This window comes from Mizuhopecten yessoensis, unplaced genomic scaffold, assembly GCF_002113885.1.
Source record: "Mizuhopecten yessoensis strain PY_sf001 unplaced genomic scaffold, ASM211388v2 scaffold2041, whole genome shotgun sequence".
NCBI classification, from domain to species: Eukaryota; Metazoa; Mollusca; class Bivalvia; order Pectinida; family Pectinidae; genus Mizuhopecten; species Mizuhopecten yessoensis.
Genome location: NW_018404348.1, coordinates 123,251 through 143,940, shown reverse-complemented (window position 1 = coordinate 143,940; position 20,690 = coordinate 123,251). Strand labels below are relative to the sequence as shown.

Genomic DNA, 20,690 nt, shown 5'->3' with positions numbered 1-20,690 from the left:
GATAAACAGATTTGATATATAGTATAATATAAACAGGCTTTATAAATCAGAAACAGTATTGATGAAAGATAAACAGATTTGATATATAGTATAATATAAACAGTCTTTATAAATCAGAAACAGTATTGATGAAAGATAAACAGATTTGATATATAGTATAATATAAACAGGCTTTATCTATCAGAAACAGCTTCAACAAACGATAAACAGATTTGATATATAGTATAATATAAACAGACTTTATAAATCAGAAACAGCTTCAACAAACGATAAACAGATTTGATATATAGTATACTATAAACAGGCTTTATAAATCAGAAACAGCTTCAACAAATGATAAACAGATTTGATATATAGTATAATATAAACAGGCTTTATAAATCAGAAACAGTATTGATGAAAGATAAACAGATTTGATATATAGTATAATATAAACAGTCTTTATAAATCAGAAACAGTATTGATGAAAGATAAACAGATTTGATATATAGTATAATATAAACAGGCTTTATAAATCAGAAACAGTATTGATGAAAGATAAACAGATTTGATATATAGTATAATATAAACAGTCTTTATAAATCAGAAACAGTATTGATGAAAGCTAAACAGAGTTGATATATAGTATATTATAAACAGGCTTTATAAATCAGAAACAGTATTCATAATTGATAAAGGCCCTTAAAAAATAATTTAACACCTTTGATAAATAAAGAGTGGTCTTGATAAATAATAAACTAGAGTGAGAAATTATTGAAAAAAACAAACAAACAGAAATTGATAACCGGTGTTGATATATAATAAACAGCCTTGATAAACTCGTTCAATTCAGGTTGGAATAGTTCATTATGAAACGGGTGAATGAGTTAACAACCCTGATAAATAATGAACAATCTTCATAACAATATAACAGCTTCATGAATGATAAAGAACCCTGATAATAATAAATGTTTTGGACTAATCATAAATAATTGGTGATTTTGGCATTGTTAAGCCGCAGTAATCGAGGAACCATTTTGTCAGCTACAACTGTGTGAATAGTGGAGTCGCTGAATTATAGGGACAAAGTTATATACGAAATGACCAGTCTGCTCTAAAACCCGGGCAAAACAAATCGCAGGTCTGATGGCCCTGTGCACAATTTTGATTGAATATTTCTTATATAATATTTAACAGCAAACTGTTTTATTACCTATCAAATAAACAACTGACAGATGAAATAGTTTTGTTTCTATTAACTGTGTAAACTTATCTTCATGCTTGGATTCACATATTTTGTTACAAGAGTGTCATATTTTTTGCAGGTCATTACAGGGACCTAGGGTACGGAGAGAGGGAGTACGCCACTTTGCCGCGGGTAAGTAGATCTGGGGTGTATTGTTGTGGTCCTCATTGTATCACTGTCATTGAGGATAACATGAGTGTGCTCCATTACTGTATCAGACATGTCCTTACTGCTAATTAGGTCCCGCATCAGAGACACAAGTGCCCTATAGTAATCACAATGGCAGTCTGTCTGTCCACCACACCTTCATTCTTCGTTTCGGGGAGGGGAGGGGGGGATCTTGGATTTCCAAAAGACTGATCTTTTTAAATTTTACTTTTTGATACACTGATATGTAGATAAGTAATAGGGGTTTAAACAGTTTTCAAGGCCAAGGTTACTGTTATTAAAAATAGACTATGGGATGGGGGGGTTATGGTCAGGCACCTGGCGGGGCTCTTGCTTTTGTTGAATTCTCTTGAATTTTGGCATTTTATAGAATGCGAACAATTTTTATCCTTCCAAATAGAAACTCTTGTCTTTTCCCCCATTCTCGACAAAGTTGACAGGATATGCAGAAACAGGGTTTGTGGGCCTTGCACATTAAGAAGAAACATTCAGTCCATATCTGGACAACTGTAAGTCTAAGGGTCGCTATACTGAAATGTAGTTTCAGAGGCTGAATTTGACCCCATGCTTCATATTCCATCATAATTATATCAATATCACATTAAGAATAATCATTACATCTATTCGGGTAACTACTAGTGCTACATAGATAATACTTTCATCAATGACCCACATTTTTTGCTTCAGTTACTTCTTAAATATCACCTAATTAATCACATTGAGGAGAATCGTTATGTCCATGTCGGGGTAAATACAAGTACTACATGCATGATACATGCTTTAGTAATTCAGCTTAGGTTGCTCTTCTAAATGCACATTAAAATAATCTGCCTTTAATTCTTGTCAAAATACTGAATCTCAAAATGTATTGGACAAGCAGAATAGTAACAATCCAATCTTTCTACCATAGGATCGTTTTGGTGGGATGATGGCTACAAGTATGGACAGTGCCGACCTTGACCTCAATGACAGTGGCAGCTGGGCCTCCAAGATGAAAACCTCGAAAAAACAACGCAAGGAACAACAGAAAATCAAGGAAGATGAAAAACGGCGGAAAAAGGAGGAGGTGAGTAATGCGGAGTGATCTCCTTTCTCAAGTGATCATTCATTTAAAGGATCACTATACCACTGACAAACTTTAACTACACATTGGAAAGGGTTTTCCAGCCTGACAACAGCATTGATAAAACATTTCTGAAAAGAAGACCATATATAGTGGGACTTTGATGAAAATGTAATGAAGATAAAAATTGATCAAGATAAAATAAATCAACAACAGTATTTTGAGTGTAAAAATGTAGCGAAGCCAGGCCAGCATTACGCTACTGTCACTCTTACCAATGGAGTTTACCCAGACAACATTTATACCCTGGCACAATTATAACCAAAAAGAAATTCATGGGAGGTTACAGTGATGGTTACTGGATGTGGAAAACTGCAGTGGAATTCTGTAGTGATTTGCTTGCAGTGGGATGGAGATCCTTATGTATCAAACTGTTTTTCTGGCGTGTTGGTCGAGGGATAAATGGAGTAGAGCATGATATTAATCTTGTCCCGCAAAATGGAACATTATATTTGGTTTTGGCTGACTGACAGTACAGTCCCTGTGTTTCACTACAAAGTTATATGTCAACAAGCAAACAAAACTATATTATTCCACAACATTGAGATGTTTTATTTTCATAAAATCACACACTGATCCCAGTATTTGATATCTTACTATGAATTTAGATTGATTATACATGTAGTTTTCGTAGCTGGCTGAATAATAGTCTTGATGTGATCTGTTATGTACATGGTGATCTGTTATGTACGTGGTGATCTGTTATGTACGTGGTGATCTGTTATGTACATGGTGATCTGTTATGTACGTGGTGATCTGTTATGTACGTGGTGATCTGTTATGTACGTGGTGATCTGTTATGTACGTGGTGATCTGTTATGTACGTGGTGATCTGTTATGTACGTGGTGATCTGTTATGTACGTGGTGATCTGTTATGTACGTGGTGATCTGTTATGTACGTGGTGATCTGTTATGTACGTGGTGATCTGTTATGTACGTGGTGATCTGTTATGTACGTGGTGATCTGTTATGTACGTGGTGATCTGTTATGTACGTGGTGATCTGTTATGTACGTGGTGATCTGTTATGTACGTGGTGATCTGTTATGTACGTGGTGATCTGTTATGTACGTGGTGATCTGTTATGTACGTGGTGATCTGTTATGTACGTGGTGATCTGTTATGTACGTGGTGATCTGTTATGTACGTGGTGATCTGTTATGTACGTGGTGATCTGTTATGTACGTGGTGATCTGTTATGTACGTGGTGATCTGTTATGTACGTGGTGATCTGTTATGTACGTGGTGATCTGTTATGTACGTGGTGATCTGTTATGTACGTGGTGATCTGTTATGTACGTGGTGATCTGTTATGTACGTGGTGATCTGTTATGTACGTGGTGATCTGTTATGTACGTGGTGATCTGTTATGTACGTGGTGATCTGTTATGTACGTGGTGATCTGTTATGTACGTGGTGATCTGTTATGTACGTGGTGATCTGTTATGTACGTGGTGATCTGTTATGTACGTGGTGATCTGTTATGTACGTGGTGATCTGTTATGTACGTGGTGATCTGTTATGTACGTGGTGATCTGTTATGTACGTGGTGATCTGTTATGTACGTGGTGATCTGTTATGTACGTGGTGATCTGTTATGTACGTGGTGATCTGTTATGTACGTGGTGATCTGTTATGTACGTGGTGATCTGTTATGTACGTGGTGATCTGTTATGTACGTGGTGATCTGTTATGTACGTGGTGATCTGTTATGTACGTGGTGATCTGTTATGTACGTGGTGATCTGTTATGTACGTGGTGATCTGTTATGTACGTGGTGATCTGTTATGTACGTGGTGATCTGTTATGTACGTGGTGATCTGTTATGTACGTGGTGATCTGTTATGTACGTGGTGATCTGTTATGTACGTGGTGATCTGTTATGTACGTGGTGATCTGTTATGTACGTGGTGATCTGTTATGTACGTGGTGATCTGTTATGTACGTGGTGATCTGTTATGTACGTGGTGATCTGTTATGTACGTGGTGATCTGTTATGTACGTGGTGATCTGTTATGTACGTGGTGATCTGTTATGTACGTGGTGATCTGTTATGTACGTGGTGATCTGTTATGTACGTGGTGATCTGTTATGTACGTGGTGATCTGTTATGTACGTGGTGATCTGTTATGTACGTGGTGATCTGTTATGTACGTGGTGATCTGTTATGTACTTGGTGATCTGTTATGTACATGGTGATCTGTTAAGTGGTGATCTGTTACGTACATGGTGATCTGTTACGTACATGGTGATCTGTTATGTACCTGGTGATCTGTTATGTACATGGTGATCTGTTATGTAGGTGGTGATCTGTTATGTATGTGGTGATCTGTTATGTACGTGGTGATCTGTTATGTACGTGGTGATCTGTTATGTACATGGTGATCTGTTAAGTGGTGATGCAGTTCATCAGTGTAGTACTAACTATGCAGCATTCCAAATGTTACATGCTGTCTTTGCAGTTTGACACAAATTTATCAAAGGGTAAACTTAAGTAGGAGAACAAAGTTTATACATATCAGGTTGCCATAGACTGAATATTACAGAATTTGCTGCAATTCTAATGACTTCTATAGGGAGGATATGTAGTTATAGAATGGGAAAGGTCACTGCACCGACCATATAGTGGTGACTTTCAAAGTGGGACCGTTTTTGAGCTGGAAGGAAAGTACTCTTTACTCTCAGTACATTTAAACAGCACAATATAACCTAATTTCATCAAAATATGACCATAAGTCCTTAGAAGAAGAAAGTGGCTGGGAAGTCAGTTGTTCATTTAAGATGGGCAAGTATTCTGTTCTCAATTAAAGGAATTAGACCTGTGGATTATATGTTAACCATCCAAGTGAACAGACCTGCTCGTCACAGATGGGGATTATTCTATATATTACCAGTGTGAACTAGAATTATTGTTTATTTTATTATTTGCCAACCCCAGATATACTGAAAGAGGGTGATGACCCTTTTCATGAAAATAAAAAAGAGGGTCATAGTGTGCAACGTCTTTTTTCGCCAAAAAAATATAAGAAAAGTAGATATTAAATTAGAACTTTAATATTTTTCATGATGCAAAAGGTACATTCTACGTTCATTGAACTGGTCTTCTAGCAGATCTAGCTCATCCTCATCCACAATACCAAACTCAAAGCTGAAAAATAAAAAGATTTGTCACAACACAACTCATTAAATTAATTCATAATATAATATATATGATACTGTGTTTTCACAGGCATTTTTTTCTGTCAATAAAAATGGTCCTGACAATAAGATGTCACATTCTACTTTTCTTTTAGCATTTCGTGTAGTAGAACCTGCAAGTCCCGATAACGACTGATATTTATCAGTTGACTGCCACTTCCTTGAAGTTCAACATTGATTAAAATGATATCCCTCAATGTAGAATCATTTTCTCACGCCCCCTCTTCTTCGAAAGTGTCGCATTAGATAACACGATGTATGGATTCCTCTCTAGAATCTAAGATGACAGGCAGCCATCTTTGATTTTGACAGTGGACGTTTGTTATCTCTATTTCTCAAGAAGTACATGAGTGATCTTTCTTAAATTTGATATGTAGGTTACCCTTGGCCTCTTGTTGTGCATGTTTTATACTTTGAGATGGTTCCTATAAAAAAAAGGCAGAGGGGGCGACCATCTTGGATTTTGACAGTGAATGATTTTTATTGCTATTTCTCAGAAAAGACTTCAGGGATCTTTCTCAATTTTTATATGTAGGTTCCTGTTTGTCTCTTATTTAACATGTTCAATTTTGAGATGGTTTAAATAAACAAAATAGCCGACACCTATCTTGTATTTTTGACAGTGACTGTTCGTTTTCGCTATTTCTCTGGAAATGCTGGAAAGATCTTTCTCAAATTTGTTCTGTAGGTTTTCCTTGGTCCTTAATTGTATGTTTACTTTTGAGATTTGATAGAATATACAAAATGGTTCCTCAAGGTGAATTTACTGTTTACATGACTCTATCAAAGAAAGAAGGGGGGATGGGGGTGTCATCAGCTGAAGTTTATTGGAGAAACCAACAATATACCTGCTGTATATCCTATTGCATGTGTATCATAAGAGAATCTGGGATTTTTCTACTTTTGAAACTTTTGGCAGTGTCTCCCTATATAGGCAGGCATATGTAGGAATATGTGTGGATCTGGCTGTTGGGAGACCATTCAAAACTGATACAAAGAATGTTGTGTTAAATACTGTGTAGGTCCTACTACACAGCTAACTAACTAACTAACAATGGTCCTATATTAGCCATTGTTACTGAAAAAGTAAAGAATCTTTCTTTTTAATTCAGTTTACTCTTTAATGAGGAAATTTTAATGTTTATATAACAAAATGCTTCGATCTGATTAGGTGAATAGTTCCATTATATTTTGCCAGTAAAGTAATTTCATACCAACAACAAATAAGTTGACCAGCAGACCAGGGAACATTACTCTGAAAGAAATAAACCAAACTTAAGGTTTTAAAGATTCATAACACATAGTTGTAGCTCATCCTCCAACATTGTAAGGGTGGCCTTTACAGGATCATGAGATTACCATGTAAGTAATAACAATAGATTGTTTATCTTCCCGTCAACAAGATTTATTCCTTTATTACCATATATGGAGTAGGTACGTTAAGTGTGTCCACTGTTCTGTAAGTAATCAATACATCTCTAAGGTAAGGCCCTGTCTATTCTGGGCCCCCACAGCCTGAGGGATAATGCTTTGACATTTAAATGAATTGTAAATATTACTTGTAACACTAAATTCATAAACTTAAAGGATTTATCTTTGAACTTGCAAAGAAATGATTAACCTTTAAACTTGTAAATAAATAAAAAGATTAACCTTTGAACTATTGAATATATTCAATAATATTAGCCTTCGACCTAATGAATATTCATAATTCACATTCACTGTGTAAAGGTCTGGGACCCAAGATATGTTTACTTGTCACCTATGGCAACCAGATTGACCTACATTTACGATCATTCTCAATAGGCTGCTTGTATGAGCGTTATAGATGATCGACCACGTTAACACCTGTGTGACTGGGTGTCGTCTGCTAGAGCTGGTGTGTACAATGTACCGTGTGGAAGTACCCTGAAGAATCTGGCTCCCGGATCAACTAATCAGGAAAACCTTGGATTAGCCAGAAACATGTATTACATTGTATTCTATTTACAAAAGTATCCCTAAAGGATATTGTGCCTGTGGATATGGAGTTTAATGACTGGAGGATATGGTCACAGTGTTTGTCAGTGTTGTAAGAATACAGGACTTTCATTAATAGATATGGTCAGAGTACTGGTAAGGGTTGTAAGAGTACATGACTTTCAGTAATTTATATGGTCAGAGTACTAGTAAGGGTTGTAAGAGCACAGGACTTTCAGTAATAGATATGGTCACAGTGTTTGTCAGTGTTGTGAGAGCACATGACTTTCAGTAATAGATATGGTCAGAGTACTGGTAAGGGTTGTAAGAATATATGACTTTCAGTAATAGATATGGTCACAGTGTTTGTCAGTGTTGTGAGAGCACATGACTTTCAGTAATAGTTATGGTCAGAGTACTGGTAAGGGTTGTAAGAGTACAGGACTTTCAGTAATAGATATGGTCTGAGTACTAGTAAGGTTTGTAAGAGTACAGGACTTTCAGTAATAGATATGGACAGAGTACTAGTAAGGGTTGTAAGAGTACAGGACTTTAAGTAATAGATATGGTCAGAGTACTAGTAAGGGTTATAAGAATACATGACTTTCAGTAATAGATATGGTCACAGTGTTTGTCAGTGTTGTAAGAATACAGGACTTTCATTAATAGATATGGTCAGAGTATTGGTAAGGGTTGTAAGAGTACATGACTTTCAGTAATCGATATGGTCAGAGTACTAGTAAGGGTTGTAAGAGCACAGGACTTTCAGTAATAGATATGGTCACAGTGTTTGTCAGTGTTGTAAGAATACAGGACTTTCATTAATAGATATGGTCAGAGTACTGGTAAGGGTTGTAATAGAACATGGCTTTCAGTAATAGATATGGTCAGAGTACTAGTAAGGGTTATAAGAATACATGACTTTCAGTAATAGATATGGTCACAGTGTTTGTCAGTGTTGTGAGAGCACATGACTTTCAGTAATAGATATGGTCAGAGTACTAGTAAGGGTTGAAAGAGTACATGACTTTCAGTAATATAGATATGGTCAGAGTACTAGTAAGGGTTGTAAGAGTACAGGACTTTCAGTAATAGATATGGTCACATTGTTTGTCAGTGTTGTAAGAATACAGGACTTTCAGTAATAGATATGGTCAGAATACTCAGGTAAGGGTTGTAAGAGTACAGGACTTTCAGAAATAGATATGGTCAGAGTACTGGTAAGGGTTGTAAGAGTACAGGACTTTCAGTAATAGATATGATCAGAGTACTGGTAAGAGTTATAAGAATACATGACTTTCAGTAATAGATATGGTCAGAGTACTAGTAAGGGTTGTAAGAGTACATGACTTTCAGAAATAGATATGGTCAGAGTACTGGGAAGGGTTGTAAGAGTACAGGACTTTCAGAAATAGATATGGTCAGAGTACTGGTAAGGGCTGTAAGAATACAGGACTTTCAGTAATTAATATGGTCAGAGTACTGGTAAGGGTTGTGAGAGTACAGGACTTTCAGTAATAGATATGATCAGAGTACTGGTAAGAGTTATAAGAATTCATGACTTTCAGTAATAGATATGGTCACAGTACTGGTAAGGGTTGTAAGAATACAGGGCTTTCAGTAATTGAGATGGTCAGAGTACTGGTAAGGGTTGTAGGAATACAGGACTTTCAGTAATTGATATGATCAGAGTACTGGTAAGGGTTGTAAGAGTACATGACTTTCAGTAATAGATTTGGTCAGAGTACTAGTAATGATTGAAAGAGTACATGACTTTCAGTAATAGATTTGGTCAGAGTACTAGTAATGATTGAAAGAGTACATGACTTTCAGTAATAGATATGGTCACAGTACTGGTAAGGGTTGTAAGAATACAGGGCTTTCAGTAATTGAGATGGTCAGAGTACTGGTAAGGGTTGTAGGAATACAGGACTTTCAGTAATTGATATGGTCAGAGTACTAGTAAGGGTTGTTAGAATACAGGACTTTCAGAAATTGATACATGGTCAGAGTACTAGTAAGGGTTGTAAGAGTACAGGACTTTCAGTAATAGATATGGTCAGAGTACTGGTAAGGGTTGTTAGAATACAGGACTTTCAGAAATTGATATATGGTCAGAGTACTAGTAAGGGTTGTAAGAGTACATGACTTTCAGTAATTGATATGGTCAGAGTACTAGTAAGGGTTGTAAGAGTACAGGACTTTCAGTAATTGATATGGTCAGAGTACTGGTAAGGGGTGTAAGAGTACATGACTTTCAGTAATAGATATGGTCAGAGTACTGGTAAGGGGTGTTAGAATACAGGACTTTCAGAAATTGATATATGGTCAGAGTACTAGTAAGGGTTGTAAGAGAACAGGACTTTCAGTAATAGATATGGTCACAGTGTTTGTCAGTGTTGTGAGAGTACATGACTTTCAGTAATAGATATGGTCAGAGTACTGGTAAGGGTTGTTAGAATACAGGACTTTCAAAAATTGAAATATGGTCAGAGTACTGGTTAATTAAGCGGGACGGAGAGCCAATCTAAAAATAGAAATGTGTCATAACTAACTATTGAATAAGGTGCATGTTTATAAAAAGTAAATTGATGAGATGAAAACATTAGGATGGCAGTACACATGTAGCATATTTATTGCTTTAAAATATCAGTTTAAATGAATAGCTGGGACATTTCTCTATACGCTGGGACATTTCTCTATACGCTGGGACATTTCTCTTTACCATGGGACATTTCTCTATACGCTGGGACATTTCTCTATACCATGGGGCATTTCTCTATACGCTGGGACATTTCTCTATACGCTGGGACATTTCTCTATACACTTGGACATTTCTCTATACACTGGGACATTTCTCTATACCATGAGACATTTCTCTATACCATGGGACATTTCTCTATATTCTGGGACATTTCTCTATATGCTGGGACATTTCTCTATACGCTGGGACATTTCTCTATACCCTAGGACATTTCTCTATACGCTGGAACATTTCTCTATACGCTGGGACATTTCTCTATACACTGGGACATTTCTCTATACCATGGGACATTTCTCTATATGCTTGAACATTTCTCTATACGCTGGACATTTCTCTAAACGCTGGGACATTTCTCTATACACTGGGACATTTCTCTATACACTGGGACATTTCTCTATACGCGGGGACATTTCTCTATACGCTGGGACATTTCTCTATACGCTGGGACATTTTTCCATACGCTGGGACATTTCTCCATACGCTGGGACATTTCTCCATACGCTGGGACATTTCTCTATATGCTGGGACATTTCTCTATACCATGGGACAGTTCTCTATACCATGGGACAGTTCTCTATACCATGGGAATTTCTCTATATCCTGGGACATTTCTCTATACACTGGGATATTTCTCTATACTCTGGGACATTTCTCTATACCATGGGACATTTCTCTATACGCTGGGACATTTCTCTTTACCATGGGACATTTCTCTATACACTTGGACATTTCTCTATACCATGAGACATTTCTCTATATGCTGGGACATTTCTCTATATTCTGGGACATTTCTCTATATGCTGGGACTTTTATCTATACCCTGGGACATTTCTCTATACGCTGGGACATTTCTCTATACGCTGGGACATTTCTCTTTACGCTGGGACATTTCTCTATACACTGGGACATTTCTCTATACCATGGGACATTTCTCTATACGCTGGAACATTTCTCTATACGCTGGGACATTTCTCTATACCATGGGATATTTCTCTATACGCTGGGACATTTCTCTATACACTGGGACATTTCTCTATACACTGGGACATTTCTCTATACGCTGGGACATTTTTCTATACCATGGGACATTTCTCTATATGCTGGGACATTTCTCTATACGCTGGGACATTTCTCTATACCATGGGACATTTCTCTATACCATGGGACGTTTCTCTATACGCTGGGACATTTCTCTATACGCTAGGACATTTCTCTATTCGCATGTTATGGGATTTGTTGGTTATGAATTGATATTTATCCATTGGACAGAAAATGTAAAAGAGTTTGAAATATATTTGACAAAATTAGTTTTACTTCTTTGTACACTTTGTTTGGGGTAGACCTGTATAGAATGTACCTTGACTATAGGAGCTACATTCCTACCATATTGATAGAGCTCTGATCTCCTGTGGTTATACACATACAGTGATGGACAGCTGTATATGTATATACATTAGTCACAGTCATCATTTGGTATCGGGTCTAGAGAGAGGAAGTGATTGATAAATCTTGTTGTACATCAACCACACACAGTCTGTGATAAATCTGGTGGTACATCAAGCACACAGTCTGTGATAAATCTGGTGTACACCAACCATGCACAGTCTGTGATAAATCTGGTGTACACCAACCATGCACAGTCTGTGATAAATCTGGTGTACATCAACCACACCCAGACTGTGATAAATCTGGTGGTACATCAAGCACACAGTCTGTGATAAATCTGGTGTACACCAACCATGCACAGTCTGTGATAAATCTGGTGGTCCATCAACCACACACAGTCTGTGATAAATCTGGTGTACACCAACCATGCACAGTCTGTGATAAATCTGGTGTACACCAACCATGCACAGTCTGTGATAAATCTGGTGTTACATCAACCACACAAAGTCTGTGATGAATCTGGTTGTACATCACCCACACAGTCTGTGATCAATCTGGTGGTATATTAACCACACAGTCTGTGATAAATCTGGTGTACACCAACCATGCACAGTCTGTGATAAATCTGGTGTTACATCAACCACACAAAGTCTGTTATCAAACTGGTGGTACATCAACCACACAGCCTGTGATCAATCTGGTGGTACATCAATCACACAGTCTGTGATCAATCTGGGGGTACATCAACCACACACATTCTGTGATCAATCTGGTGGTACGTCAACCACACAGTCTGTAATATATCTGGTGGTACATCAACCACACAGTCTGTGATATATCTGGTTGTACATCAACCACACAAAGTCTGTGATGAATCTGGTTGTGCATCAACCACACATAGTCTGTGATAAATCTGGTGGTACATCAACCACACAGTCTGTGATATATCTGGTTGTACATCAACCACACAGTCTGTGATATATCTGGTTGTACATCAACCACACAGTCTGTGATATATCTGGTTGTACATCAACAACACATAGACTGTGATAAATCTGGTGGTACAGCAACCTGTGACACACAGTCTGTGATAAATCTGGTGTACACCAACCATGCACAGTCTGTGATAAATCTGGTGTACACCAACCATGCACAGTCTGTGATAAATCTGGTGGTACATCAAGCACACAGTCTGTGATAAATCTGGTGGTACATCAAGCACACAGTCTGTGATAAATCTGGTGGCACACCACCCTGCGACACACAGTCTGTGATCAACCTGGTGGTACATCAACCACACAGTCTGTGAACAATCTGGTGGTACATCAACCACACAGTCTGTGATCAATCTGGTGTTACATCAATCACACAGTCTGTGATCAATCTGGTGGTACACCAACCACGCACAGTCTGTGATCAATCTAGTGGTATACCAACCACACACAGTCTGTGATTAAAAGACCTGGAATCCTCAACACTCATTAAGTTCTCACCATACATGGAAATGTACTTATCTTATGTTTACAAAGCTTTCAACATGCACCCACGTGAACTCATTGATACACAGATATAAAGATCAGGCCAGAATTTATTACTTGCATTTATTAAGCAGCAGGTCAATGATTTAGGATAAGGAATGTACAGAGTTAAAGATAGAGATCTGTTGGAGTTGGACTTGTTTGTTGGTATTTGGCGGAAGTCAAATTGTGAAAAATATCTAAAAACAAGGTTTTGAGATGAAATTTTGGGGAGTTTAAAACAATGAGGTTTGTTTGTCTAGAATGTTACTTTACCCAGATTTTAAAACAATTCTTTAAAATGTTTAGCTTATGGGAGGGTATTTGACTTGACATTTTAGAAAAATGATGGTCAAGGTATCACATGATAAAAATGTATAGGTCCTATCATTTGTATGACAATGATGGTATTCAGAGTGTTTCTGAACACTTTGAAGCTAATTAACATTAAATAGATATAAACTATGGACATGTTTTCAAGTACAGAAATAGCTGATACCTACATTGATTGGTCATGTGATCATGACAGTGTTACCACGGATACATAACATTTGTTTCCTGTTGATAAGATGGAAATTATTGATTTCGAGGAGATACCTCCTTCATGAAACTTAATAACCTACTAGTTAACACCTAGTCTCTACCTACATATTAACTGTACCTAGTATGTTAACTTTCCTGATCACAGGTTTACACAGGCATGTGATAGAAAGTTGCTAAATGTGGTTTTATATACTTCTAAACCAAATGTACTTGATATGAGTATATTTTGAGCCTTATAGTGTTTTGTGAACGGTTCCTATACTAGTTAGGATAAGTAATAGTGTATTATACAATTTCAATGTCATGCACAGTTAATTTCATGTCTGTGAAAAGTTTGTGCAAAGTTGAGTTTACCTATTCAAGATTGTTAGGTGTGTATTGTAACCAAAGATTGTTATGTATGTAGAATCACTTAAATAGGAATTGTTGGATTTAAATGTTACTTTACTGGGGAATGTTGGGTATTTAGTGTTACTTTACTGGGGAATGTTGGGTATTTAGTGTTACTTTACTGGGGAATGTTGGGTATTTAGTGTTACTTTACTGGGGAATGTTGGGTATTTAGTGTTACTTTACTGGGGAATGTTGGGTATTTAGTGTTACTTTACTGGGGAATGTTGGGTATTTAGTGTTACTTTACTGGGGAATGTTGGGTATTTAGTGTTACTTTACTGGGGAATGTTGGGTATTTAGTGTTACTTTACTGGGGAATGTTGGGTATTTAGTGTTACTTTACTGGGGAATGTTGGGTATTTAGTGTTACTTTACTGGGGAATGTTGGGTATTTAGTGTTACTTTACTGGGGAATGTTGGGTATTTAGTGTTATTTTACTGGAGAATGTTGGATGTTTAGTGTTACTTTACTGGGGAATGTTGGGTATTTAGTGTTATTTTACTGGAGAATGTTGGATGTTTAGTGTTACTTTACTGGAGAATGTTGGGTATTTAGTGTTATTTTACTGGAGAATGTTGGATATTTAGTAGTGTTACTTTACTGGAGAATGTTGGATATTTAGTAGTGTTACTTTACTGGGGAATGTTGGGTATTTAGTGTTACTTTACTGGGGAATGTTGGGTATTTAGTGTTATTTTACTGGAGAATGTTGGATGTTTAGTGTTACTTTACTGGGGAATGTTGGGTATTTAGTGTTATTTTACTGGAGAATGTTGGATGTTTAGTGTTACTTTACTGGAGAATGTTGGGTATTTAGTGTTATTTTACTGGAGAATGTTGGATGTTTAGTGTTACTTTACTGGGGAATGTTGGGTATTTAGTGTTATTTTACTGGAGAATGTTGGATGTTTAGTGTTACTTTACTGGAGAATGTTGGGTATTTAGTGTTATTTTACTGGAGAATGTTGGATGTTTAGTGTTACTTTACTGGAGAATGTTGGGTATTTAGTGTTATTTTACTGGAGAATGTTGGATGTTTAGTGTTACTTTACTGGAGAATGTTGGGTATTTAGTGTTATTTTACTGGAGAATGTTGGATATTTAGTAGTGTTACTTTACTGGAGAATGTTGGATATTTAGTAGTGTTACTTTACTGGGGAATGTTGGGTATTTAGTGTTACTTTACTGGGGAATATTGGGTATTAAGTGTTATTTTACTGGAGAATGTTGGATGTTTAGTGTTACTTTACTGGGGAATGTTGGGTATTTAGTGTTACTTTACTGGAGAATGTTGGATATTTAGTGTTACTTTACTGGAGAATGTTGGATATTTAGTAGTGTTACTTCCTGGAGAATGTTGGGTATTTAGTAGTGATACTTTACTGGAGAATGTTGGATATTTAGTGGTGTTACTTTTCTGGAGAATGTTGGATATTTAGTGTTACTTTACTGGAGAATGTTGGGTATTTAGTAGTGTTACTTTACTGGAGAATGTTGGGTATTTAGTGTTACTTCCTGGAGAATGTTGGGTATTTAGTAGTGTTACTTCCTGGAGAATGTTGGGTATTTAGTAGTGTTACTTTACTGGAGAATGTTGGGTATTTAGTGTTACTTTACTGGAGAATGTTGGGTATTTAGTGTTACTTTACTGGATATTGTTGGGTATTTAGTGTTACTTTACTGGAGAATGTTGGATATTTAGTAGTGATACTTTACTGGAGAATGTTGGATATTTAGTAGTGTTACTTCCTGGAGAATGTTGGATATTTAGTGTTACTTTACTGGAGAATGTTGGGTATTAAGTGTTATTTTACTGGAGAATGTTGGATATTTAGTGTTACTTTACTGGAGAATGTTGGATATTTGGTAGTGTTACTTCCTGGAGAATGTTGGATATTTAGTAGTGATACTTTACTGGAGAATGTCGGATATTTAGTATTGTTACTTCCTGGAGAATGTTGGGTATTTAGTAGTGATACTTTACTGGAGAATGTTGGATATTTAGTAGTGTTACTTTACTGCGGAATGTTGGGTATTAAGTGTTACTTTACTGGAGAATGTTGGGTATTTAGTGTTACTTTACTGGAGAATGTTGGGTATTTAGTAGTGTTACTTTACTGGGGAATGTTGGGTATTAAGTGTTATTTTACTGGAGAATGTTGGATATTTAGTGTTACTTTACTGGATAATGTTGCATTACTTTACTGGAGAATGTTGGATATTTAGTGTTACTTTACTGGATAATGTTGGATTACTTTACTGGAGAATGTTGGATATTTAGTGTTACTTTACTGGAGAATGTTGGATATTTAGTGTTACTTTACTGGAGAATGTTGGGTATTTAGTGTTATTTTACTGGAGAATATTGGGTATTTAGTGTTACTTTACTGTAAGTTGGAACAGAAAATAAATAGGACATTTTGTAAGGGATGGGGCAATTTTTATGTCAAGTGGTGTAGTTGGTATTGATCAAGAAACAAAGAACTCTCTTTTCACAAAATTTGAAAGAGGTACACATGTTATTGAATTGAAATAATTTCATGTCAAAGGGTTGTCAACAAACAATGCAGGCCATGCCATTATAATGACAGTCACATGTTTTTATTAGTATTAATTTCAAAGTAATTGCCGTTCACCGTCTGGTCAGTTGACTGTATAGAACATTAAAAAATATATTATTTTTTCATGCCAGAAATTTATTTCACTAGTATAAAAAAATTGTAAATGCTTTTTTCTAAGTATGAATCTCAGCTGTAGCAATGGTCAAACTGGAGGGTGGGAATTTTATACGTGTACACCAAACATGTGCTATTACAATAAAATAAGGTAACTGATTTACGATTTACAACAAAACACGAGCTTAACACCTAGCTGTTACATAAAGAACACAGTTACAACAGGGGTTTTTTTGTATAAGAAGATTAAATGTTGACTCAATAAAAAATATGTTCATTTGTAATTTGTTTAATAGTCCGTTGTATGTAGCTTGCCAGGTTTCACATTGTAGAATTAAATGTCCAACTCTGTAGTGTTCCCATTGAATGGTTAACCCAATATTCTTACATAAAAGTTGGGAGTAAGCTTCAGTTAATGTACAATATCTCCAGGTATAAAGATGTTTCCATATTTTAATCATCCAGGTCGGGAACAGGACAATACCTGTATGTACTGTTTGAGTAAAGAGCGACCAGTCATAGTCCTTCAAGTTCACTGACTAAAGAGTGACCAGTCATAGTCCTTCAAGTTCCCTGACTAAAGAGTGACCAGTCATAGTCCTTCAATTTCACTGACTAAAGAGTGACCAGCCATAGTCCTTCAAGTTCACTGACTAAAGAGCGACCAGTCATAGTCCTTCAAGTTCACTGACTAAAGAGTGACCAGTACAGCCATCATTTACAATGTGACTTCTCTAGCTTTCTGAAGTGGGCTAATATGTGGCGTCTGAATATTTTGGAATGAAGGATGTGATGAACAAAGATGGTGTCACCGTATTTTCTATCCTGTCACTAAGGTTACTGTTGGTATTGGTGTCACTGTCAATGACACTATAGTCAGAGAATGTTAACTTTGTGTGTTATGGGGCATGCTTATTCTGAAAACACTGTTGATGTATGTGTCTGTGTATGACAGACAGTACCTGCTAGCATTATGGGGTGTAGCGCCTCAGTCCAAGTGATGCCATACTCAACCGTGACGAAGCCAAATAATGAGGATACTACAGCGGGATCAGAAGAGGTACAGAATCTGACTCCGTACAGGGCGCAGACTTACACTTCGTCATGTTCTTAGGCCCTAGAATCGGGCACAGAAACTACATCAAGTATAAGGCCACTAACAAAGATAAAAAGAGAGAAGTTAAACTAAATGAGATTCTTTTGTTTTCTTTTGGTATCGATCCTTTTGAGCATGTGATTGAGGTGAAATCTGAGATAAACATGTATACATTGTATAATGTTTTCTGTAAGCTATAAAAATAATATATTAGTGACCTCTGACCTTCTTGTTTTAGGAGAGGAAGCAGAAGGAACAGCAGAAGATGCAAAAGAAGAACAAGAAAAAAGACAGTCGGGGTGCGGGAATATCCGAAAGTGGATGTAGACTGCAGGGATTCCCTATGTCCCCGACCAACCCCTCCCTCCCGCAGTTTGTGGAGACCTGTGTGGAATATATTGATGCTGAAGGTAATTGTCACCCTAGGTTACCTCTACTGCTAAATGGTGTGTCCATTCTCCTGCCCAGATTAGGCTACAAGTTGAAAGCTTAAATACAAATATTCAGATAAGGTGAAGGAGCTTAAGTGTTGTTTTCCTGAAATGGTACATCTTTTTATTAGTTAGTAAAACCTGAAGTAGTTGTTGCAGTACAACAGTACATACACCATTACATCTAAAATAAGGATTTGTTTTTGAAAGAGAAAATATGCTGTTCTTATTGATTTTGCTGTGGGGAACTGTTCATTCATTTGTGATATACAATGATTATAAGGGCCGTATATACTGAATTTTTCCTTTTTAGGACCAACATAGTGTTTGTTTCCCATAATTAAGCCACATGAACTCCTTATAGGGGCCTATGAATGAACATTTCCCTTACTTGGCCAACATGTTCTCTTTATAGGGGCATCATAATGAATGTTTCCCTTATTTGGGCCACATGTTCCCCTTACACCGGCCACATGTTCCCCATACACTGGCCACAGAATAAAATGTTTCCCTTATTTGGGCCACATGTTCCCCTTATAGGGGCCACAAAAAGAATGTTTCCCTTATTTGGGCCACCTGTTCCCCTTATAGAGGCCACATAATCAATGTTTCCTTTAAAGGGGCAACATACCAATTCTTTCCTTTATAATTGGCCTCATTTTGACTGTCTCCCTCATAGGGGCCATATATTAGAATTGTTTCCCTTTGGCTGACCATGCTATCATCCTCTTAAAATTTATATTATGCTTACCTTCTTTCCAGTGAAAGTCCGTCGTAAGTACTACATGATACTAGAATTGAGTTTTCATTGAGTTAAAAACATAAGCTTAAATTTATTGCATGTAAAATTGTTTGTGTTGCTGTGAGCAGAAACACAGGCCCTGTGTGGCTATTGTTACGGCTGTGCATCACAATGCATTTTCATGCTAAAGTTATTATTATGTTTCATTGTCACATCATGGGTAGTGGCATTTTGGTCATGTATATGACCATATAAGTAAAATGTTTTGGTCATGTAGCAGTCAAGTTAACTATTTATAACATGTTGTTATCATGTGACTTTAGAGGTGAATGGGTTAAAGTGGTGAAGCAATCAAGTTAACTATTTATAACATGTTGTTATCATGTGACTTGATGGAAACTTAAGTTTGGTCACATGTGTTATTACCAGTGAAGTTATAAACATCTCTGTACGACATTGTGTTTGCTGTGCTGTGTTAACCCCTGTCCACGTTGTAAGGCAGGTGATGAGCTTATAGACATCATACATTCATGTTTTAAATATCAAACTTGAGCAACTGACATCACTTAGTTATTTCCTGCCTTATGATATTGAAAATGAACTTGTCATCCTTCGGAACATGATGTTATGATCACGATTATTACAGCTTCCATTGGACCATCTCTTTCCATATATTTTTATCTATGCCCAATGGAAGGAGGCTTTTCTTCATATTTTTCTTCAATAACATTTCACACAAGGAACAATAATTGTGAGATTGTGGTGTTGTCATGTTTAAGCATGGCCACTACCATGTTTCAGAACTATGTGTTAACGATAGAGATAATAAACTTACACTACAGTTAATAATTTCAAATTCATCCAACACACACAGATCTGGTCAATTACATAGAGACACTTCTCTAAGGAAATTCTTTAGATTCTGAAGGATGGCAGTCCGACCTGGTGTGCAGAGCTCACAATTCTGTAGATTCTGAAGGATGGCAGTCCGACCTGGTGGGCAGAGCTCACAATGGAATATTACAAATGCTATCCTGATTGGTTTTGATTAATTTTACTACCATTGGTTTAATTAATTTGAATGTTTTCATGTAAGTGTTCCATTGATAAGACATCCCAGAATTCCATCATGCCAATTTGGGATAATCACATGGTTGTTAACAATGAACTCCATATACGACCTTTGTGTTTTTACATCCTTTTAAATCGCCATCATCCTTTATTGATGTTTCTTTTGCAAACTTTAAAATAAGACCTGTATATTCTGACTTCTTCTTTAATCTGACCGAATGCTGGACCCCACAGGATGTCATATTAGACCGACTAACCTGACAAATAGGTTGTCATATTAGACCGACTAACCTGACATATAGGTTGTCATATTAGACCGACTAACCTGACCAATAGGTTGTCATATTAGACCGACTAACCTGACCTATAGGTTGTCATATTAGACCGACTAACCTGAC

General features: G+C 36.7%; 1 protein-coding gene across 1 annotated transcript in view; it reads left to right on the top strand.

Moving 5' to 3' along the window:
- The window catches only part of LOC110444335 (rho GTPase-activating protein 190-like), a 97,817-nt gene that overhangs the window by 58,890 nt on the left and 18,237 nt on the right, over nt 1–20,690 (top strand). Inside the window, exons 20-22 of the mRNA XM_021488722.1 lie at nt 1,305–1,357; nt 2,304–2,459; nt 18,287–18,458. Of these exons, the coding sequence (XP_021344397.1) occupies nt 1,305–1,357; nt 2,304–2,459; nt 18,287–18,458 (381 nt within the window). The remainder of the gene's footprint in view (nt 1–1,304; nt 1,358–2,303; nt 2,460–18,286; nt 18,459–20,690) is intronic.